Source organism: Tilletiaria anomala (assembly GCF_000711695.1).
Source record: "Tilletiaria anomala UBC 951 chromosome Unknown K437scaffold_123, whole genome shotgun sequence".
NCBI lineage: Eukaryota > Fungi > Basidiomycota > Exobasidiomycetes > Georgefischeriales > Tilletiariaceae > Tilletiaria > Tilletiaria anomala.
Genome location: NW_013546899.1, coordinates 27,995 through 50,172, shown reverse-complemented (window position 1 = coordinate 50,172; position 22,178 = coordinate 27,995). Strand labels below are relative to the sequence as shown.

Sequence of the window (22,178 nt, the reverse complement as noted above, 5' to 3'; positions counted from 1 at the left end):
CAGTGCTTCTCCTGTCTTTCCGCATTCTTCCACTAAGATGGTATCTTCGTTCCTGCCCGCACGCCCCGCTACCTTTTTTTTACCTGTAGCTAGGCGTTTGAGACTGAGATGCATTAAAAAGGCCCTGCTCTTCGCCTTCCCTTCCTTGCTTCCCCATCCCTCGACATTGGCACACGCCTCCCCTGGCATCTGCTCCCCCCCTGCTAAAGCCATGTCGACCCACACAGAAAAGGACTTCGAGGCGGACCTGCCCGACAAGGACTATCTGGCCCACGCCAATGCGGCCGACTCGAGTGAGCTGGCCGATGGCAGCAGCTTCAATGAGATCCACTGCACCCGCTAGATCCAGTCCAACGTCACCGTCCTGCGCAAGCTTCGCAAGGGTGAAGAGTGGCTCGATCGTGTCGTCGGTATTGAGCTGCAGGGCATCGACTGGGTCCCCGACGAGGCAAAGCAACCGCCAGCATCTGGAACATCTTCCTCCTCTGGTGGAGCTTGAACGTGCACGTCAGTGTGATTCCCCTCGGTCTTCTTGGCGCCGAGTTTGGCCTGACTCTCGGTCAAAAAAAAATCGGCCACCTTGATTGGAAGAGTTGTCGGTGCCATCTGCACGGGCTACAACGGCACACTGCCCCCAAAGGTACGCGCATGTGGCGGGCTAGTCGGTTGTCGAGCAGCAGCGCCTGACTCTGTTCCTCCCCCCTCTGTGCAGCTCGGCCTGCGTCAGATTGCCGTGTCGCGGTACTCGTTTGGTTTCTGGGGCGCCAAGCTCTGCTCGGTTCTCAATATCATCATCGGCGGTGGATTCTTTGTCGTCAACCTGGTCGTCGTCGCCAGATGCTGAGTGCCGTGTCGGACTACAGCATGTCCATCACCGTCGGCATCGTCATCATTGCCGTCTGCGCCCACGCTGGTCCCCGGACGACTGTTCATTGGCGGCCAGGGTGTGGCGGATGGATACACCGATGCAGACCGCACTCGGGCCGCCTTCCAGTTTGACGACACCCTCGGCACCAGGCTGTACGACACGGGCGACGTTGCGCGGCATCTTCCATCGGGCGAGCTCGAGTTCCTCGGACGAAAGGACCACCAGGTCAAGATCCGAGGCCACCGCATCGAGCTCGAGGAGATCACCCATCAACTCCACCGCATCCATGGTGTCCGAGAGTGCGCCGTCGACGTGGTGAGCGGCAACCTGGTGGGCTTTGTTGCTCCTGTGCACACCATGCCACCCGTTACGCCCTATGGCTCCTTTGACCTGATCAGTGACGACTTCGACCGCCTGGGCCACAAGGCCACCTTTGCGACTCGGAGCAGCATTGAGCACCTCTCCCGTGTCGACGGTGGACAAGCACTGCCCATTCCCGTCTCGGACCGCCTGGTCGCCATGCGGGAGACACGAGCGAGCCACTACCTCTTTGAAACCGACTCGCCCTCCCTTGACGCGCTTTCGTCCATCTTCAACGAGGCGCTCGCAGAGTTCCGCTCTGGGGTCGTCTGAGAGCGCCCGTCTTCCCCGGCACCCGTCACCAAGGAGGTCCTCCTCTCCGTTCTGGCTGCTACGGTGGCTGGGGCGAAGCCGAGCGGGGGCTACAAGCATCACCACCCTTCCCCGGGAGCACCATACAGCATCGGCATCCTGCTCCACTGCAACGGCATCGACGGACTCGCCAACGGCTTCTGGGCCGCCGACGACAAGGCGGGCGAGCTACAACTGCTTGTTGCCGACGACACGGATGGAGAGGCACGGCAGGAAGCAGGAACTCGGCAGCTGTTCTTCTTCAGCCACCTACCTGCCGTTGCACTTCTCTACGGCAGCGCGACCACGGATCTCGTCGCCTGCGAGTACGGTTACTTGCTCGGTGCCATGGGCCAGGAGGCGAGGAGAAACGGGCTCTCACTTCACTTCGAACGTGCATCGGAGGAGCGGGGCCTCCACTTCAGGCCACTCGGCCTATCCCCTACCGATGATGTTGTGCTTGGCAAGGTCACACTAGTCGCCGGCCACACAAGCGCAACGGCGTCTGACCCTGCTGTCTCGGTACAGGCCGGGCGTGTGGGAAGCCACGACTATGGCGGAGAACTGCAAAAACTTGTTCCCAAGCACGGTGTCGCCTGGTCCGCCGCGGATCAGCCCGTGGCCTTCCACCACAATGCGGAGCTGCTGCAGAGCGCCACAGTCATTGTGACGATGGCAGTGTCTGGAGACGCAGTTGCTGCAGGAGCGCTGGCCCAGACGCTGATGGACAAGAGTGCGCCTCATCTCGTCGGATGGACACAGGTGCCGTGGATGGACCCGACGTGGGATGCCTCCTTTGCCGCCTCGTACCAGAGGAAGCCGAAAATCATTCTCGTCGGCGGCACGATTGCCCGCAGCACACCCAGCGACCCGTCTGCCCAGACCAGCCTGGCCATCGTCAACCGGAGACTGTCCCTGTAGCTGCCCCTTAACATGCAGCTCGCCCTTCTGGTCCCCCTTCATGCCGGCCTGCCCCTGTCGGCAAACGGCAAAGTAGACCGGAAAGCACTCGTCGCTCGTCTGGATGACGCCCAAGATGGCAGGGACGGTGAGGACAACGACGACGACGACTTCTTCGACGCAGACAGTGACCAGGGCGACGACGAAGCTACTGGATGGCTCAGCGCACAAGAGTGGTCGAAGCACCCGTTGACGAACTCGAGACCTCGCTTCGAGACATTTGGGTCAGCATTCTCAAGGCGGACGCCGACACGATTGGCCGCGATGACGACTTTTTTCCCATCGCAGGCAACTCCCCCACCGCCGTCAAGGTCTTTACCACTATCAAGCGCTGATACAAGGTGCGCATCCACATTGCCGCCGCCCTCAGCTCCCCAACCATCTCTGCCACTGCCGACATACTGCGCGCAAGGAGGGTCCAATGAGCACGGCGCGAACAGCTATATTTCTGTCTCTGTGTTTTAGTAAGTTTGATCCGACCGGGTTTTTAACTTCATTTGATGATCATTTAGAAAGAGTTGCTCTCGGTTTACTGCAAAGCTTTTGCTTGATTGAAACGCGGCAGTGAGGCTACGGTGGAGGTCACTCTGGGACACGACAAGGACAAAGCTCTGGCTCGGTACATTCGTCACATTCAAAGGCGTTACGGACATCATGGGCAAGCGGGAAAGAAGCGTGCTCAGGTATCTACTTCATCCAGTCCGGCTTGCGTCCCGTGACGATATCACAGTGCCACATGCCAAACACGCAGCCCATGCCGGCAAACTCGTACTTGACGTCTTTCCAGCAGAGTTCCTTGAGTGTCTTGGCGTACATCCGCGTCATCTTCGATCCGGCAAGGTCGAGGACAACCAGGTAGCCTCCCGGCTGCAGCACCCGTCCCAGCTCCACGATGGCGAGACGTCGGTCTTCTGTGGGTGGGTTGTGCACTGCAAGGCAAGGGGCGATTATCATTAGCGTGCCGTAGGGGCGACAAGAGAGCAGACGTCCTCGCCCTCTGACCGCACACTCACATCCCAGGGAGCTCGTGACGAGCGTGAAGACGTTGTCGGCAAAGGGCAGGTCGAGGAAGCTGGCGGTATTGAGGACGACAGAGTCTGTGAGTCCCTCTGTAAACACGTTGCGGGACGTGGCAAACGGGTGGTTGCCCGTCTGGTCGAGGGCGGAGAAGATGTCAATGCCATAGGCAGGCGCCACCGCCTTGCACTTTTGCTTCCGTTTCTTTTGATCTGGGCCGTCTTGATTAGCACCATGCCGCCGTCACAGCCTGCGTGCAACGTGGGACCGTCAAAGACTTGCTCGGGTAGCTTGGGAAGAACGTCGTCTAAGACAGCAAACTTGCCCTTGAGCGTGGCATAGGCATACATGGGTGTAAAGGGAAAGGAAAAGATGAACCCTCCCGGTGAGTCAACTGGTATCGGAGAGGGGTCAATCATCGTGGCACCAGACCTGCTCTTCTGTCCTCCTCGGCTTGCACACATCCGTACTCGGCCTTCTGCAGCTTCTTGTCGTCCACGCTGCCAGTTGCTGCATACTCCGCAATGTGGTTGGGAAGCAGCTTGCCCTCGCGATACATCTTTGTCAAGCTCATCGTGCCAAGGATCCTCTGCGATGGATTGTTTGAGCAGAAAGTGCGGAGTGGGCTAGTGGGGGCGCGGGCGATGGCCGGTATTTGAGCGTTTGCCTATCCACCGGGTACTGTTGCAGATTCCTCCACGTCGGTGCCAGTAGGAAGGGAAGATGAAAGGGTGCGGTGCTTTCCCCTATGCAATGCAGTGGGAGGGGGGGTTGCCAAAGGCTATCAAACGGAGATTTGCCAAAGCATAGTAGTACCATTTGCATTTTTGCCCTCCGGGCTCAAGTCAGCAATGTATTATTAAGGTTACCCTAGCGATAGAAATGGATGTAGAGCATAAATTGATGGAATATCCCCCAAATCCTGGGAATCCAGCTTCATTTCCCCGGAGGAAGCTGGAAAGTTTGTCGAGAATGGTAACCTGACGGCAAGATCCCACGGGTTCCTGATCGTTCCCAAACGAGAACTCTGAATGAGTCCAAATACTGGAGGTGTCGTGAACCTAAGAATTGGCAACCCTATTACACCTGCTAAGCCGCGGATCAACATGGTTGGTGCGCCACAAATCAGCATGCAAGGGAAAAAATACCTCGCTCGCGAGCCTCAACAGTTGCAAAGGCCAGCGTGGATGCCAGAGATGTCACGACGAAGGGCTGCCCTTGAGAGCGCTTGCCCCTCGATGCTGGCGACACAAAGCCAGAGATGCCATCGTAGAGAGCAAAGTTCGCCCCTGACCTGAAAGCTGCTCAACGTGGTATACACGCGGTGCTTGGATACCATGGCGATCAGATTGCGGGACCTGACCTCGCCTCAGCGACAGGACGGTGAGATTTACACTCCGGTCTTGCCACGTTCAATGCGCGACGATGATGCTGTACAAAGCGGAAGGAGGAGGAGAGGGAAGTTCATGTTGTGCAGGATCCTCGGTGCATATGTCGTCTTTTTCCTCTTGTTGCTTTGTGAGTAGCCGTTTGTGGATTGTGGGAGATGTGAGGCTGCACGTCTGACCTGCCAAGACCTTGGGACTGGTTCCGTCCACTTTCTTGTGCTTTACGCACAGCGACATGGCGGCACTGGCACGAAGTCATACCGTATCATTCTTCTAAAGAGATCGGGTGGCAAGAATTCCAATCGATACGCAGCTCTTCCCTCGCGGCCGCTGACGGTGGTAATGTTGCAACAGCCTCATTCAATCAAGACTCCACTCAATTCGGCCCTTCCTTTCCGCTGGACAAATACACCCCGCTCTTGCCGAATGCAGTGCCGCTAACCGAGCTGACGATCGAGGTGTGCTGGCCGATGTTGCCCTGCAAGCCGCCATCCACGGCAAGCGAAGACGTGGGACTCGGCAAGTGGGTTCTTGTCAAGCGAGCCCTCAATGGCCGCGAGGCCATGGCGCTCGGTACGGTCAATAGCGCAGAGAAAAGCAACACTGCGCCGCTCAGTGGTGGTTTCTTCCAAGCCGGTGTCGGCGCCGGCGCGCTGTGGAAGCTCAACAGCCTGTTCGGGAAGCGCTGGCTCTTCTACCGTCGTCCGCGCATCGCCGACATTGGCTCGCGTATCGTCGACGTCCGCATTGTCGAGAAGGGTCAGACACCCCCAGAACGCAAAGAAGGTTGGCACCGTGTAAAGCACGATATTAGATCCCCCTTTATGCAGCTCTTCGCTAAAGGGAGCTCCGCGCATCTTTACTATCGCACTGGTGGCTCGCTCGCTGCTCTCCAGGCTTCGCGGAATCAGACGCTAGGGTTGAGGCAATGGAAAGATGCAAACCTCGAGCCCATAACCGAGATTGACGTGATCGTAGGTTTGCCGCGCCAGCCCTCAAGATCTATAAGTACCGGATCTGATATCCATGCTTTTCACAGTACGGCCCGAACGAACCTCTGCCAGGCTTTACACGAGCGGGGGAAATCATGCCAAATAACGAAGCGACCAAGTCTCCAGGGGCTCTGCTCGCAGTACGACGCAAGCCGGTGTCTCCGCCCGAGCTGCCTCCATATCCGTTGTTCAAGAAGGACGGCACGTTCAAGATCTTGCAGCTGGCAGACCTTCACTACAGCGTCCAGCACGAGCCCTGCCGCAATGTAGACGAGCATCTCGACTGGAAATACTCGTCCGGCAAGTGCCTTGGTGACTTCGAGACGATGGCGCGCGTCGGCGCATGGCTCGACGCGGAGAAGCCGGACCTGGTCGTGCTCTCTGGCGATCAGCTTAACGGACAAGGCACCAGCTGGGACGAGCGTAGCGTCATCATGAAGATCATCCAGCCGATGATTGACCGCAAGATCATGTGGGCCTCCATCATGGGTAACCATGACTCTGAGTCCGGCTTCCTCTCACGCAGGCAGTTCCAATCGATGCTGCGCCAGATGCCGTACAGCAAGACCATCGCTGGGCCTGAGGACATTCATGGTAGCTCTAACTTTTACCTTCACCTCCACGCGCCGACGCCAGACAAGACCCGCCTTGCAACGCTCTACTTTATGGACACAGGTGCTAAAGTGCTAAAGAAGGCGACGATACTGCCGGACATCATGACCGGAGGGTCCAAGTCGAAGGAAGGCGACGGCGTTAGTGTTTACGACTATATACAGCAGTCGCAAATCCTGTGGTTCCAGGAGCTGAGCAGAAAGGCGAAGAAGATCATCCGTCCGTACGAGCCAGACAGAGGAAAGGACATTGACAGGCTATGGAGCCGCAGTGATATCATGAACAGTTTCGAGAGTCGCCTCAGGCGAGCGACATCCGAACCAGCGCAGACAATGCGCAAGCCGACTGGAATCGTCTTCCAGCATATACCCTTACCCGAGGCGTTCAACGGGACCGTCGACAAGGACCCGCATACAGGTCATAAGTTCATAATCGGCGAGCGACACGAAAAAATTGACATCGAGAGCGGACAGGCGCGCTCCGGCTTCTTCGATGCCGTGCTCAATGCAGCGTCAGCAACATCAACATTAACGGCAAGCTCGGAGCGCGACGTCGAGCTGATCGTGCACGGGCACATGCACAATAACGAAGACTGTAGACGTGTTCAGGGCGTCTGGATCTGCTTTGGGGGCGGCAGCTCCTTTGCCGGCTACGGCCGCGCGGACCTGAAGCGGCGCGCGCGCGTCATCCAGCTTGACAAGTGGGGCGAGCGCATCAGCACCTGGCATCGGTATGATGATGGGTCCAAGAGTAAGGTGCATACGCTGTACGATATGAAACTTTAATACGAAGTTGCACGATCACACGGGATTGGTTTGCACAATTTTTGCTTATACATAACCATTCAAATCTCCTACCATGGCTGCAAATAGCGAAAGGTCTGATGCTGATGTGGAACAGTGGAAGCATTTTAAAAGGGGGGTAGAATCTCGTTAAGCTACTTTTACTATGATGATAAATGTGAGCCGATCACCCCCACAAGGGCAGGAGAAAGACGCTTCACATTCTGGAGTTTGGGAGGATCATGTTGAAGTCATGCAGCTTCAATGATTTGTCTAGACACACGCGCTTCGCTCGAGTTTGAACACCTGGAGTTCGGACATTACGGAGTAGACTGCCCGCCGATACTAGTCTTGAAAGGTTGAAAGGAAGGGCAACTTTCCAGTTCAGGGTTCAGGACGGTCAGCGATGATTGACTCGCAGGGAAGCGGCGGCGGTGCTCAGGCCGCTGCGCCGTCCGCCACCGATGCCGTCAAGGCGACAGCTTCTCTGTTGCAGGTAAAAGACGAGGATCTCAAAAAAAAGATGAAAGACCTCCTTCAGAGCCCGGAGAGGAAGTATCGCATCGGGTTCATCCATCCGGATCTGGGGATCGGCGAGTTGCACTTTCCCGATATGCACACGTAGGTACCGCGTTCAACGCTTACCGTTCGATCATTGGTCCATTTGCAGGTGGTGCCGAACGACTGGTCGTTGATGCCGCTCTGGGTCTGCAACGCCTAGGTCATGAAGTGACAATCTATACGTCCTACCATGACCAGAATCACTGTTTCGAACCGACGAAAGATGGCATGCTCGACGTTCGCGTCGTCAAGACCTTCATCCCAAGATCCATCTTCAACATCTTCCACCTTCCTCTCGCCATTGCACAGTCCCTCTCGCTTACATTTCAACTGCTGTTCGCATTTCTTGCATTCCACTACCCTTCCACCATCCCTTCCTTCCTCTACCCACTCTTCTCCTCGGTCAAACCGACGCCGGCGTTCGACATGATCTTCATGGACCAGGTGCCCGCCGGGGTACCTTGGCTCAAGCATGCTGCAGGCATTCGCGTCATCTACTATTGTCACTACCCTGACAAGGAGATTGGGAACAGCATCGCTCTCCAACGCGCGAGGGATCGAGGGCAGAGTGGCCCGTCGATCATCCGAAAAGCGTACCGTCTGCCGTTTGACCTCTACGAAGAAGGCTGCACGGACGCCGCAGACAAGATCCTGGTCAATTCGCAATTCACGCAGAGGCAGTTCGTTCGGTCATTCTATCGCTTGCGAAGAGAGCCGCGCGTCCTCTACCCAGGCATCGATGTCTATGCGTACGACGCCAAGGCTGTAGAGAAAGGTGTTGCGGCGCTTGGAATCAGCACATCAGAACAGAAGCTCATTCGCAATCTGCTGACTGACGCCTCGACCTCAAGACCGACGTTCATTTCCATCAACAGGTTTGAAGCCAAAAAGAATGTAGCGCTCGCGCTCGAGTCCTTTGCCTTGGCACTAAAGGAAGTGGGCGAAAAGCATGGTGACAAATGTGCGCAAGAGATGCGACTCATCCTTGCAGGCGGATACGATTACCGTGTGCGAGATAATGTCTTGACACTGGATGAGCTGCAAAAGCAGTGCAAGAAATTTGGGCTCTCAAGCGCTACGCTGCGCTTCAGCTTGCAAAAAGGGGAACCCGCTTCTAATGCCAGCACTGCAACGGCTAATGACCTCGCCAAAGCGCAAATCGTCTTCTTGCCTTCCTTGCCAGGCGCCCTGCTGCATGCCTTACTCCTCAACATATGCGTTAAAGCGCTGCTCTACACTCCGACGGACGAGCATTTCGGCATTGTGCCGCTGGAAGCCATGGCCTGCGGTTTGCCTGTACTTGCGACCAACACTGGCGGGCCCGTTGAGAGCGTAGTGGACATTGGCTCGGACTTTGGCGCGCCGGTGGAGAGCGGCACAGGGATGCTGCGACAAGCGAACAAGATGGTATGGGCCAGTGCAATCGTCGCGCTGTACGAGCTGCGCGATGAAGTGAGGCGCCAGATCGAGCAAAACGCCAAAAGGCGCGTGCGCATACTATTCTCGCTCGAGCGCATGACGCTTAGCCTCGACGGCGTGCTGCGCGAAGTGGAGAAAATGGGCAACGTAAAAGGCGAAGAGGGCTTCTTCCAGTGGGCTTCATCCTTCGGACGTGAGTCTACAGTCTGATGCAGCTCGGAGCGTGTAGCCATGATGCAGGAGGCCACCAATGCTGACGTCGCTGTGTTCGTCCTTGATGGCGCATTCTCGCATGTGAAATAGTTTACGTTGTCATGATGGCAGCGTGAGTGGATCCTGGTTCTTTCCCTCCCTCCCACGTTGATACTAAAGCTCTCGTCCTTTGACCTGTAGATTCCTCTACCTCGCGCACATCAACGGCCGGCTCATCCCATTCCATGCGCTCGACGACCGTGGGGGAAAGTAGCAGGTCTTTCCTATTCGTGCAAGAATGTAGGATAGGCGAGTCGAAGTCCATAGCGTAATGCGGCATTACATCCAACAGTAATGCAGAAGGTACAATTACACGCCAAGGGTGGCGGCGGGAGGCAAAGAAAGCGTGAGTCAAAAGTAAAGGCGCATCGCTTGCCCGACAGTCGACTCGATCGGACAGTACGGACACTTGACCTTGCGGTACTCCCTGCGGGTAAAGATGCGGTTGTGACGGCGCCAAGAAGTTCAGCGAAAGGCTATTACCCTACATATACCACTGCCACAGCGCAGAGCAGCGCTGTCGCTGTTGCAACCTGGTGGACGAAGTTTAAGAAGAGGATACACGCACCCTGATCCTTTGCTCAACCTGTTGAGCGATTCCTTGCAAACGACGTGCCCGCACGCCATCATCATGGGTGGATTGTCGTCTGTACCTTGTTCCTTACTGACGGGGCAGCAAAAGATGCTGTGGAAGCGCAACTGTGTTGGCAGCGGGATCTCGATCTGCGGAAAATGAGAAAAGGGAGGGATGCAGGTTCAGCAGAGTGAAAGAGTCCTCCGCGTTCAAGTCTACTGACCGGCAGCTCGTCCGCCTGGCTCCAGTCCGTGCCGCTCTCCTTCATGACCGTTCGCACTTTGAGGATCTTGTTGAAGGCGCCTCCAGCACCCAGGTCGACCGCAACGCGCAACGGTGGGTCCTTGGAGATGCCCTTCTGCATACAGAACTCTGCCTTGAAGAGCGGCGCGAGGAAGGGTGCGTGCATTTTGTCTGAGTCGAGGAAGACGCGGTATGGCGCGGGTACAAAGTCTAACACGTCTTCCAAAGCAATGGGCGCTGATGGCTCCGGATCCGTGCTTCCTGTTGGCCTCGTGACTTTGATGGGTATCACAGGCATGAAGAGGAGCAGTGTGAGGAGTTTTTGGATCTCTGGTAGATGCTGCGAAGAGAACGAGTTGAAGTGGCGCCGAGCATAGAAGAGTGCACGGTCAACGTTGGTGTGCGCCCAATCGCTCGCGGGTGCCGCCGCGTTCGTAGCACCTGTTCTCAGATCATACACAGACTCTTCCATCATGTCGACCATCTCTCCGTCTGGATCAGCGTTGATGCCGCTGGGTTCCAGGGCCATGGCCGCACTTTGCTGTGAGGCAGGCACGGGCATCATGCCTTCCAGCTCACGTGTATCAACGCCGAGCGCGATATGGAGGAAACGGCTGCGGTGCAGCGCGTATTCAAAGATGCTGCTGCGCTCCGTCAGGAATGTGCGTTCACGCTCGGCCCATACGATCGCAGGGTCGAGCTCGTTCGCCATGATTGCACGTATCGTGCTGTGCAGCACCTCAAAGTTCGCCGCCGCCTGGCTCGGAATGGACATGTGCGCCTCCTCGGCAAACGACTTCGCTAAGTCCCAGTCCCCCTGGCGCAGGAAATGCTCAAGGACGACGCTCTCGAGTGCATGCTGCGCCGGCAAGCTCGAGAAGAGCGCCGGGTCGGTCATTTTGGAGGCAGATGTGGGAAACTTTTTCTCGAGCGCCTTGCCGAGTTTGCTCAGTGCGCCGTAGAACTCCCGTTGTCGGTCGGCCACATTGTGCTGCGTCAACTCAACTTCGGAGCGCAGCTCGGCGAGCAGAACGTTGAGGTCCACGTGACTGAGCGCTGCCGTGCTGGAAGGACTTGCACTTGATATCGCTGCACCATCTGCATGTTGTTGTTGATGATGCGGAGTTAGCTGTTGGTGTGCTGCTTCAAGGCGATCGATGAGTCGATCTAGTGCATGGAACACATTACTGCTGCTGTCCTTGGGCGGCTTGCGTGTCGTCGGCTCGACGAGGCCCGGCAGACGTTTGTGCAGCTTGTCCAGCTCTTTCTGTATTGTTTCCATCGTGGTTGTCCCCTGCTATGCACCTGTATCGCCAAGCTCCTCTCTCATAGTCTCGCTGGCAGGCGCTGTCGCAGCTTATCGTCTTCAGGGACAACAATGAAGGCACGCGCCGCCAACGAGTGCTAGCACGCAGTCTGGGCGTGTGCGTATACGAGAGGCAATGGATGAGCAGCAGACGGAAAGCGGTAGCATGCAACCGACTCGCTTGAACGCTGATTTCCCCCGAACAAAGCTCTGTGACGACAGGCTTGCGATGCTGCTACTATTTACCGGTGCTGGCTGTACATGTCATGTCCATAGCCATCTTTCATGCAGTACATAGAGGCTGATTCCATAGTTCCAACCCAGTCAACTGCTGGAAATATGTACGCACGGATGAAGATCAAGTGGAGTGCAGTGCGCCACACGCCGGCAGAAAGTCTCCGATGCTCTCTCCAAACACAACAATTACTCGCGCACTCGTCCATTGATCGATGATCCTGTACGGCTGGGGGCTAGACCATGATATGCGCATTTGGTAAGCCAGGTGAGGATTTGAGGTCGACCGGGGTTGAGAACATACCGAGTTGTCCACTCAGCTCAACTATATGTACGCCCGCAAACCGGTCTTGCCACATAACGAGAACGGCGATTGGGATAACACCATGGATGAGATAAATTTCAAATGCTTCTTAGCGTGTACACAATTGAAGCAAAATTTTAAGACGGACCGTCGTCAAGCAAAGCATCGCATCATCCATGCGGTTCTATTCCGTCCAGATGAACTGTATTCGATACACAAGGCTGTGTGCTGTTTGCCTTGGCCGTCAAAGCCGCCATGCTCGCACATGACATGTACATGAAGAGCAGAGCTGGCGCACTCTGCAGCATTGATGCATATGGATGGTCACGAGTCTGGCGTTCTAAGCGCGTATCGCACTGCTAGCACGGAGGCCATCTCGAGCGCCTTTGCTGAAACAAAAAAAATGTACCCAAAGAGCAATTGTAAAAGGACAGACGTCACCACGGAGGATCGATGCCGCTGTGAGTAAAGGAGGGTATTTCTCTCTTGCGCACGTCCGTTTCGCCCAGCAGCATGGAGGAGATTGGCACGAGAGCCGCTGCGGACGATAAGTATGTGCGCGGGGAAGAGGGGGAAAATATGGGTTTATCCGGGCGGCTCGGAAAGAAATGGCTTCGTTATGGCCTGTTCAAGTCGAGACACCCGACTCGATAAGGGATGCAGCCTACCTTCTCTTTCGGTTCGCCGTCTCTGCTCGCGTTCGCATCTACTGACCTGATGTTTTCTGATTAAGCAAGTCACTCTTGACCCTATTCACACGAATCCCTCGGTTGGGACACGGCAAGGGACGAAGAAAGAGAGGAAGTTGAGATCTTACGCTGTGGGGATGCGCGCCCCCGGATCCCACCCTTACCGAACGCGACAGGTGCGCGGATGTGAATTTCATTGGTCGTTGCATTGCAGCTGTCCAAAAGATGCGGCCGAGATCAGGGGTTTGTCAGCGAATACACTAAACGGGTGTGGCGCAAAACGGAAGCACGCACTGTGTATGAATACATATGATCGTGCCTCGTCTCCCAGCTCCTCCTGTAACATGGAAAAATAGCATGTGTCAGACTGGCGCGCGAACGGGAGGCACTGAGGAAATTGCAGGAAGGGCGCACGGACATTGCGACGTGATGGCTCTTCCTTTCACTGGTAGAACTCCATCTTGCCATCGTCGCTGCGCTTGACGGTTTGCTTCCACGCCTCGTCAAAGTCGACGGGAAGAATGACGTATCGGTTCTTGCGCACGGCTTGCAGGCCGGCCGCCTGACAGATGCTGGCGATCTCCGCGCTGCTCAGCCTGTCCGGGCGGCCGACGTAGTCCTCCAGGTCGACATCTGGCGCGAGGTTCATCTTGGCGGTGATGGTCTGGAAGATGAGCCGCTTCTCTCTCCGCGAGGGTAACGGGAACTCAATCTTTCGGTCGAGCCGCCCGGGGCGGAGGAGCGCTGGGTCGAGTGTGTCCGCACGGTTAGTGGCCATGATGACCTTGACGTTGGAACCCTGGTCGAAGCCGTCCATCTGGTTGAGCAGCTCGAGCAATATGCGCTGCACCTCGCGGTCGGCGCCAGTCTGCGCGTCGAAGCGCTTCGTCGCAATTGCGTCGATCTCGTCGATGAAGATGATCGCTGGTGCGTTCTCGCGCGCGAGGCGGAACACGTCGCGAACCATGCGCGGGCCCTCGCCGAGGTACTTTTGCACAAACTCGGACCCGACGACGCGGATGAAAGATGCAGTCGTCGCATTGGCGACTGCCTTGACGAGCATCGTTTTGCCTGTCCCCGGCGGGCCGTAGAGCAGCACGCCGCGCGGCGGGTCGATGCCGATCTGCCGGTAAAGGTCAAATTGGACGAGAGGAAGCTCGACTGCCTCGCGGATCTCCTGCTTCTGCACATCCATCCCGCCGACGTCCGCGTATGTCTCGGTCGGCTTCTCTTCCTGCCCTAGCATCGCGATCGAGGAGTCGGCTTCTGGCGGCAGGACGTCGACGAGCGAGTTTGAATGCCGGTGTAGCGCAACGGAGGATGACGGCTTGAGCAGCTCGCGGTCGATCGTGGAGAGGATGCGTACGACGTAGTTGGACCCCGTCGTGCTGCCTACAATGCCCGTGTGTAGGTCGATTGGCTCGAGAAACTGCCCAATGACGAGTGGTACGGACTGGATGCGCTTGACTTCTTCTTGTGCTCGTACCAGCTCGCGTTTTAGATTTCGCTGCTCGTCTTTCTGGAAGCGGCACCGGTGCAAAGCGTGCGAAATGTCAGCTATAGCCCAGCCCAGCCCAGCTCGTCCCAGAGGCCAGTGAAGCAACCAGTCGCCGCGCGCGTCGCGCTCAGCACTCACGACATAATCTTCCATCGTGTTCAAAAAGTCCAGATGCCGTTGCAGTTTCTTGTATCGCAAGAATGTGTCTTCCTCCTGCGCCATCTCCTGATGTACGGCCTGTTTTTCTGCAATAGCATCTTCGAATGTCGGGTCCGTCATGCGGAGTGACGAGGCGATGCCGATCTCCTCCATCCTGGCGGGCGATTGGCTTCGAAGGGCGAGTCGACGAGAATGTATGGCGTGCTGTGCACTCGCTCGATATCCGCTCCCTCCGCTCGGTTGTGCGCCGGTCTGATGCTAGTTGCAGTAAGGCAGATGTATGCCGTCCAGGGAGTCGATCGTATTCGTTGACTTGCGTGCAGCTAGAAGGCATGGATTGACGATGGACGCTGGGGCAAAGCAAAGTTAAGTATACATAGACGTTGTGTTGGTTGGGTTGGCAACGTCTGTTGGCCGCGTGTCCTCTCTCTTGCGGAGGATGTGAGAAGCGCCGCGGTTCCGCCCCTTCACCACCATTCAGACAGATGAGCACCATATTCGCGTAGCACCCGCTACCCTTAGGCGAATCGGCGGCACCCACGCCTCGCACACTAGGGGACTGGCTTGGGTCTCGCATCCCGCGTCAGACCACGCCGGCTGTTGCGCTCCTGACCCCGTGGAGCAGGCGATCTCGTCGGTCTGCTGACTCTGTTTGCTTGCTTGGTATGGATTGTTGCTGGTAGGGAGAGATCTGGCCGCAGCAGAACGCGTCGTGGATTGGGCACTGCAGCAGTGTGTATATTGATGGGGCAGGCCACGCCCCGCTGCGCGCTGCTTGCCTGCCTCTTTAAACGACGCCCCCTTCCTATGGAGATACCCTCTCATATCTCTACAACGCGATCCTTCATCCTCCCCGGCCATTCATTCATCCCGGCCTCTGTCTGTGCCCGCCTGCTCGTGCATCACGCACAGGCCGCTCGCTCCCTCACTGAACACGCTGTGCATCGGTGTAGGGAAGCGGGAAACACGCGAGGAGAAGCATTCCAAGTTGCGCATCGATCTCTCCCCCCCTCTCCCTAAGCTGCAACATCCATCGGCCAGCATGGCACGCGGCAAAAATAAACTTCGCAAAGGCGAGCGCCTCGCCGCGAAGACGCTCCCTATACAAGTCCCAGGGTCTCTTCCTGCGGGTGGCGCATTGAGCGGGGGCGGAGCAGCAGGCGCTGCCTCCGACGCGGTAGCTTCATTGGGAAGTGGCAGCAGCGGCACGCGAGGACACGCCCACGTTAAGCGTGTTGGCAATGGCACCACCTCGCTTGACTATGAAGATGACGCGCATGAATATGAAGTCTGTGACCAGTGAGTCCCGGAACTTTCTCCTATTCTTGCTCCGGCCCTGATTTTGTACCGCCTGTGGATCGCATCGACCCAAAAGCAGCACCAACATCTCGGTCGTACGCATGCGCAAGGTAGCGCGTTCCATTTCGCAGCTCTTCAGCGCTAGCTTTGAGGTCGCTGTTCCTTCCCTCTTCAAGGGAATGATACAGAAGTGAGTCGCGCGAGAGAACATGTTCGCTTTGCTAGCTTAGCCCAGAAAGACTGAGCAAATGTGACATACTTCTTTGTCTCGCTCATATAGCCTACAAGACCAAGTATTAAAAGACAAGATCATGAGCTTTGTGGAACATGGCCTGACACCAGAGGTGAGCCTCGGACAAAGCAGGCAAATGAGACAAAAAGCAGCATGTTGATTTTGTTCGCTGACAAATGCTTATCCCTAGCAAATCAAATTCGCATCGTTGGAGGGCGCGACGAGGAAGGGTATCCGCTCGCAGATCCGTCTAGCATGCGAGGAGGAGCTCGGAGACGTCGTGCTGCGCCTGTCGACGGAGGACTGTTTCGACCTGCTATGCGATCTGGCGGTCCGGCATGGCCGCGACCTAAAGCAGTGGGGCCCTCCATGCGCCTGCAGCTTCTCCAAGTGCTTGCCTTGCCTCGAGCGCTTGGTGGACAGCGTAAAGAGCGATCCAGTGCTTCCGCTAATCAACTCGACCAATACTACCAGCGGCGGCGGTGCTGGAGGGAATGTAAAAGCGATCGGAAATGGAGGCTCAGAAGGCGGAGGCAGCGGCGGGCGGGCTGTCACTACAGGCAAAGCCACATCTTGGGGGGCTGGCATCAGCTTCCAACCAAAGCCGATCCAGCCACAGAGTCTACATGAGTGGATCCAGGAGCTGATCAACAACGACTGGGTCGAGGGAGACGATTGGCGGCGAGGTTCGAGTTGGAAACAGACTATCACGACCGCCTGGCAGAACATGGCGGACACGCTCTGGGCCTGTGCAAAGGAGATCGTGCCCACCGAGCTGCCGAATGTCCAGCAGGTCCATCGTGCGCTCACTGAGCTCAATGGCCTTGACCTGTACTACTCGGTCGTCACGCGCGAGATTGCTGCGCTCAAAGGGGCAGCGACGGCCAGCGGCGCCACACCACCCGGCAGCAAGCGCAGCAGCGGTGCTGCAGAGAGCAAGTCGTGTTCGAACGCCGCGGCGAGGAACAAGTACGTCGGCGGCTTGTCCGTCGACACGTGGCTCGGCGGCAACTTTCGCGGCGCAGACGCGTTCAGCTTTAGCTTGCATTTTGAGAATCTGCGGCGGGAAACGATCCGCAGCTTACAGGAGGCGCACCAACAGCAGCCGCCGCCGCAGCAGGAGGGTGGTTCAGGGGCAAAGAGCGGGGGGAAGGATGGAGGCAAGAGCGTCACAAAGACGCCCCTTGTCGGCGGCTTGAACACGGATGCGCTGTTCGACTGGAACGTGCGCGATGAGACTGGCGAGACGCACCGCAAAGCGCTAGCGCGGGCCGTGCGGGAGCAAGGCAACGCAGCGTACGCCTCGGGCGATTACCAAGAAGCGACCGAGCACTACACGCGCGCGATCGGCTACGACGCGACTGAGGCGATCTTTCCGCTGAACCGCGCCGCTTGCCTGCTCAAGCTCAAGAAGTTCGCCGAGGCGGAGCGTGACTGCAGCGCGGCGCTCGCGCTAGACCCACACAATCACAAGGCCTACTTCCGCCGCGGCGTCAGTCGCGCCGCGCTGCTCAAGGTCGAGCCGGCTAAGCGCGACTTTGACAAGGTACTCAGCCTGCAGGATGCCAATCCAGAGGCGCGCGACGGGCTACAGAAGCTCAGCGAGCACTTTCTTGCCGAGGCGAGGCGCAGAGAGGAAAAGCTCGGCAATGATGGTCATGAAGAGACCAGCGCAAGCGGCGGTGGCGCTGCAGAGGCTGCCGTTGTTGATGACGCTGAGGTTGTCAATCGCGCCAGGTCAAAGGATAGGGTCGGAAGGCTCGCGGGAGCAGCGACCATCACCGAGGGGGAGGACAGCAGCAGCAGCGATGCGGATGCAGATGTGGATGCGGATCGACACTCGGCGAGCAGCTGGACCGACACGGACATCACGTGCAGTCCTTCCGCCGGCGACGGCAAGGCTGTGCTCGAGGATGCCACCTTGGGCCAAGGGGCAGCAGCTATAGCAGCATCAGGAGCGATGACAAGGGCGGCAACGGGAACGGTAACCACGAAACCGGCCGCCGCTTTAGCGTCGTTCTCGACGCGCTCTTCCGACTCGGCGCCTGGTGTGTCCGTCTCTTCTACTCCATCCACTGTGTCGTGCAAGACGCCTTCGGCGGCTGAAATTTCGGGCGAGCCGCTAGCATCACAGCACGATCCAGTATATACATCTTCGCCGGCTGCTGCCGATCCGAGCGAGGTGGCGCTGCAGGTTGCGTTCTCGTTCATTTTTGGGCAGCTCGTCAAGCAGCAGACGGGCGTCGACGTTGCGCTTCTGCACAACGATGGCAGCAGCGGTGCACACGCGATTGACGTGCTCGGTGCATCGGCTGAGGCCCCTACAGCGACGCAGACATACGGCGAGTCTCCGGGTGCAGAGGGGGCGGAGCAGCAGGCGCGGGAGCCGGAGAAGCCACAGCACGGCAACGTTGAGAACTTGGCCGCTTCTGCCGCAGAGCTCGGGGCAGCTGCAGCAGCCGTGGCGGCGCCATCACCGAGAGACAGGTACGCGAAGGTGCACGCGCAGCACGCTGCTGCCAAAGACAAATGCGCCGGGGGCGTGTTCATGGGCGCCGGAGCGATGGAAATGGTGGAGAAGTTCTGGCTGATGATCAATGCTCGCAACGCTTTCGCTCCGCCTGCGCCTTCCGAGGCTGCTGGTGCAGCGACAGGTGCTGCTGCAGGTGGGAGCGTCGGCGGCGGCGGCTCGTGATTTGTGGCGGGGCGCTTTGTGTGGTTTTACCCTGCATTACTCTGTTCTGCATCGCTCGGCTTTGCTCGGCTGGGCGACCGGGTCGTGGTGTGCTCCAGTGTACTAAGTATGGACTTGCAGCTACTTTTTTTCTTCTGTGTCTGTGCTAGTTGCGTGTCTTGTACGCTCATCGTATGTAGCACAGATTCACGCACGTACGCATGCACATAAGCAAGCAAGGAGCACTCTCGCTGCAAGCACGACCGACTCCGCCGTGCCGTGTTCTCTGCTTTCTCTCTCATATCCTGCGCTCGTGTGCTGCCAGCGCGGCGAAAGGAGATAGTAAGCCGATCGGCTCGACAATCACGTGACTCGTTTCGTCCCCGCGACAGATGATATGAGACGCTGTTACATACAGGAGTGTATTATCTGATCGGGTCGATGGCTTGTGTACTCTGCTTACGTAATATTATTACTACTGTAGATGCGCTGCTTCGAGCGCGAGTTTATTATCGCACAAAGCACAACAGAGTCATCGTGCTTCACCTGCGGTTGGGCTGTGCTGTGTGCACATCACACTCACCCGCTCACACACGTGCACATCGTTTCTTGCTCCATGCACACCCAAGAGCCGCACAGCCCAGCAGGCACAGCGGGCACGGCCGACGGCGGACCACGGCGAACGACAAGGGACGACGGTGACGGCGACGCTCCGTCGGCGAACATGCCCGCCGCCGAGCAGCAGGCGCCGCCATGGCAATGGCAAAAGGTGCCTGCTGGGCCCGGTCCCGCGCTTGGATCGCCGGACGCTCTGCCTGCAGCGCAAAGCAAAGCTGCATTACCGATGCATGGCCTCGCGTCGCTCGATACCAGCCGTGCTCCTCACCATCAACACCACCAGTATTACCGCAGCGCCTACTACCCGCATGCGCACCACATCGACCCCCTCTCGCCAGGCGCTATCGCAGGGAACCTCTACCCCGGCGGCCTCACGCCGCCGAGCCTTTCACGTACGATGGCGATTATGACAAGTAGCGCCTCCTCCTCTGCGCAGCCCTTGTCCGCCTCGACACCGAAAAGCCCGCCGCTCGCCTGGCACGCTGGTGAGCACGCTGCGTATAACGGCAGCGGCAATGGCTATGCTGGTGAGGTGGGCTACGCGCATAGCGCCTTTACGGATCCGAGGCTCCACCCGCACCAGTACAGTACGTCTTCTTTGCGCCTCGTCGAGCTTTCGTATGCGATTTTCTCGCTTGCTTGCTTGCGCGCTGAACTCATGTCCTTTCCTTCCCCCTCCCTCTGCCTCCGCTTCCGCCTCTAGGTTGCCCTTCATCTGCTGCTCATCATGCCACGCCACCGCTCGCCTCGCCGCCCGGGGCATCCTTGTTCCCCGACGCGGCGTTCTACAGTTACGCCTCGTCATCGTCCATGACACCAGTGCCGGCACTGGAATCGCCGCTGGCGCCGTACATACCCGCCCCTCCGCACCTTCATTTTCTCCGTCATGCGCAGCAGCAACAGCATGGCGCAGTGCCTGTTGCATCCGACTCACCCGTTCTGTCCGGGCTGGACCCGCAGCTGGGCGCTTTTCAGCACGGCTTCGCATCCGGCCAGACCTACACCGGCGCAGCGGCAACTGCAGCATACTTTCCTTCGACAGGTTCACCGGCCGCAGCTGCGGTGCGCCAGTACCACCATCACCCGCCTCCTGATCCACTGCGCCATGGCACTTCCTTCGCCGCCGCTGTGCCGCCTCCGTTTTCGCCTTTTTCGCCTCCGCTGGGTTACATGCAGACTTCATGGGCCGCCGCCGGCGCTCATACCGGGCAAAGGCACGGATACCACCATGCCAACGAGGGCGGCGGTGGTGGCAATGGAGGTCGTGGTGCCTATTCGGCCAATACGCGGGGAAATTTCCATCGTGTCGGTCGCGGCAGCCACCGCAGGAACGGTACTGGCTTCCCATCTCCCTCTGCTGACTTTGCCCTTTCTAGCGGTGGTGACGGCGGCGGCTTGATGTCATACATCGACCACGCCGCTCGCCTGCCCACATATCCCTATTCCCCACCGTTGCCCGGCGCTGCATACTTTGAACCTCTGCTGCATTGTCTTCCCTCTCACACCGAAATCCGCTCCCACGCACTGGGCGCGCCCCGCTCTGCGCTGCTGGAAGAGTTCCGTGCAACACCGTGGCAGCAGTGGGCCGTCGCGGACTTGCAGGGGCACCTTGCAGAGTTCAGCACGGACCAGCAGGGCAGCCGCTTCATACAGGAACGGCTCGCCAGCTCGGACGCCACGGCAGCGGATGAGCGCCAGCTAATCTTCCGCGAGCTCATCGGCGGCATCCGCGCGATGATGGAGGATGTCTTTGGAAACTATGTGAGTGGTACGGTCAGCCCTTCATGTCGCGGTCGCAAAGTCCTGTGTGCGCTGAAGTTTCCCGCTCTGTTCTTCCCATTCCAATCCAATCCACAGGTCGTGCAAAAGCTGATCGAATTCGGCACGCTTGAGCAGCGTACGGCGGTGATCGACGCGCTGCAGGACAATATTGCCGAGCTTTCTCAGCACATGTACGGCTGCAGGGTGGTGCAGAAAGCGCTCGAGTACATCGATGAGGAGAGGACGGTCGCCTTTGCATCCGAGCTCAAGGAGAGCGTCGGCAAGTGCCTCAAGGACCAGAGCGCGAATCACGTCCTGCAAAAGCTACTCGAATCCATCGGCCCCTGTGCCGGCATTGACTTCATAGCGCGAGAGTTCAGGGGCAACGTCCCGCGGCTAGCCGTGAACTGCTACTCTTGTCGCGTCCTACAACGGGTGCTCGAGAACTGCACTGAGGAGCAAACAAGGCCGTTGCTCGAGGAGGTGCACGAGAACTTGACGGACCTGATGCAGGATCAGTTCGGAAACTACGTCATCTCCTGGATGCTGCAATCAGCGCGCAAGAGGGACAGCGAGCGCGTTATTGAAAGTATCAAAGGCCATTTTGTCGCGCTCTCAAAGCACAAGTTCGCATCCAACGTCCTCGAGGTCGTCGTTGCTGTTGCGAGAGCGATAACGCCCTCGCTTCCGCCAGATGCTGCGAAAGGAGCATACTTCCAGGATTTTCTCGCGGAAGTGCTTGAAGGAGCGCCAGCGGCTGCAGATCCAAATGGAAATGACACCACCACCACTGTCGGTGCGGTGCAGATGATGAACCACTCCTATGCAAACTATGTCTTACAGGGTATGATCAAGCTTGCTGGGAACGAAGACAAGAAGAAGATCGCAGACGCTATTCGGCCGGAGCTCGCACGGTTGCGGCGCCAGCCCAGCGGGCACGCAAAGCATCTCATAGCGATCGAGAAGATTATGGATGGGCTGGGAGCATAGCGACCACAGGGACGCCTCAATAACGCCACCGATGATGGGACGGGGACAAGAAGATGGACTTTTTAGCTGCAAAGCAGCAGGATACCACATGGCAC

General features: G+C 57.9%; 9 protein-coding genes across 9 annotated transcripts; 5 read left to right on the top strand and 4 right to left on the bottom strand.

The window, feature by feature from the left end:
- Window positions 1–211: 211 nt before the first annotated feature.
- Window positions 212–2,440, top strand: K437DRAFT_270660 (AMP-binding-domain-containing protein; the record flags this gene model as incomplete). The annotated part of the gene is made up of 3 exons (XM_013385172.1): window positions 212–293; window positions 864–1,495; window positions 1,580–2,440. The coding sequence occupies 3 exons, from the start codon at window positions 212–214 to the stop codon at window positions 2,438–2,440; spliced, it is 1,575 nt and encodes a 524-aa protein (XP_013240626.1).
- Window positions 2,441–3,276: 836 nt separating this feature from the next.
- Window positions 3,277–4,312, bottom strand: K437DRAFT_259520 (uncharacterized protein). Its single transcript, XM_013385171.1, has one exon. It carries the CDS (start codon window positions 3,913–3,915, stop codon window positions 3,433–3,435), a length of 483 nt encoding a protein of 160 aa, XP_013240625.1. The 5' UTR covers window positions 3,916–4,312; the 3' UTR covers window positions 3,277–3,432.
- A 361-nt stretch (window positions 4,313–4,673) lies between these two features.
- On the top strand, window positions 4,674–7,294 carry K437DRAFT_251473 (Metallo-dependent phosphatase). Its single transcript, XM_013385170.1, has 3 exons — window positions 4,674–5,014; window positions 5,116–5,858; window positions 5,924–7,294. Exons 1-3 carry the CDS (start codon window positions 4,834–4,836, stop codon window positions 7,271–7,273), a joined length of 2,274 nt encoding a protein of 757 aa, XP_013240624.1. The 5' UTR covers window positions 4,674–4,833; the 3' UTR covers window positions 7,274–7,294.
- Window positions 7,295–7,509: 215 nt separating this feature from the next.
- Window positions 7,510–9,905, top strand: K437DRAFT_259517 (glycosyltransferase family 4 protein). Its single transcript, XM_013385169.1, has 4 exons — window positions 7,510–7,863; window positions 7,941–9,443; window positions 9,554–9,575; window positions 9,644–9,905. The coding sequence occupies exons 1-4, from the start codon at window positions 7,677–7,679 to the stop codon at window positions 9,714–9,716; spliced, it is 1,785 nt and encodes a 594-aa protein (XP_013240623.1). The 5' UTR covers window positions 7,510–7,676; the 3' UTR covers window positions 9,717–9,905.
- Window positions 9,854–11,601, bottom strand: K437DRAFT_228760 (uncharacterized protein; the record flags this gene model as incomplete). Its single annotated transcript, XM_013385168.1, has 3 exons — window positions 9,854–9,916; window positions 10,067–10,225; window positions 10,300–11,601. The coding sequence occupies 3 exons, from the start codon at window positions 11,599–11,601 to the stop codon at window positions 9,854–9,856; spliced, it is 1,524 nt and encodes a 507-aa protein (XP_013240622.1).
- Window positions 11,602–11,734: 133 nt separating this feature from the next.
- Window positions 11,735–12,194, bottom strand: K437DRAFT_29512 (uncharacterized protein). Its single transcript, XM_013385154.1, has 2 exons — window positions 12,164–12,194; window positions 11,735–12,095 (listed from the first exon to the last, which is right to left on the bottom strand). The coding sequence occupies exon 2, from the start codon at window positions 12,066–12,068 to the stop codon at window positions 11,868–11,870; it is 201 nt and encodes a 66-aa protein (XP_013240608.1). The 5' UTR covers window positions 12,069–12,095; window positions 12,164–12,194; the 3' UTR covers window positions 11,735–11,867.
- An 853-nt stretch (window positions 12,195–13,047) lies between these two features.
- K437DRAFT_29557 (putative RPT3-26S proteasome regulatory subunit) lies at window positions 13,048–14,865 on the bottom strand. The gene is made up of 3 exons (XM_013385155.1): window positions 14,489–14,865; window positions 13,147–14,371; window positions 13,048–13,066 (listed from the first exon to the last, which is right to left on the bottom strand). The coding sequence occupies exons 1-2, from the start codon at window positions 14,660–14,662 to the stop codon at window positions 13,295–13,297; spliced, it is 1,251 nt and encodes a 416-aa protein (XP_013240609.1). The 5' UTR covers window positions 14,663–14,865; the 3' UTR covers window positions 13,048–13,066; window positions 13,147–13,294.
- Window positions 14,866–17,304: 2,439 nt separating this feature from the next.
- On the top strand, window positions 17,305–17,550 carry K437DRAFT_218587 (TPR-like protein; the record flags this gene model as incomplete). The annotated part of the gene is made up of 1 exon (XM_013385167.1): window positions 17,305–17,550. A coding segment is annotated over one exon (246 nt), but the record flags the coding sequence as incomplete, so codon positions are not given.
- A 3,180-nt stretch (window positions 17,551–20,730) lies between these two features.
- On the top strand, window positions 20,731–22,083 carry K437DRAFT_228770 (ARM repeat-containing protein; the record flags this gene model as incomplete). The annotated part of the gene is made up of 2 exons (XM_013385166.1): window positions 20,731–21,093; window positions 21,190–22,083. The coding sequence occupies 2 exons, from the start codon at window positions 20,731–20,733 to the stop codon at window positions 22,081–22,083; spliced, it is 1,257 nt and encodes a 418-aa protein (XP_013240620.1).
- Window positions 22,084–22,178: the final 95 nt, after the last annotated feature.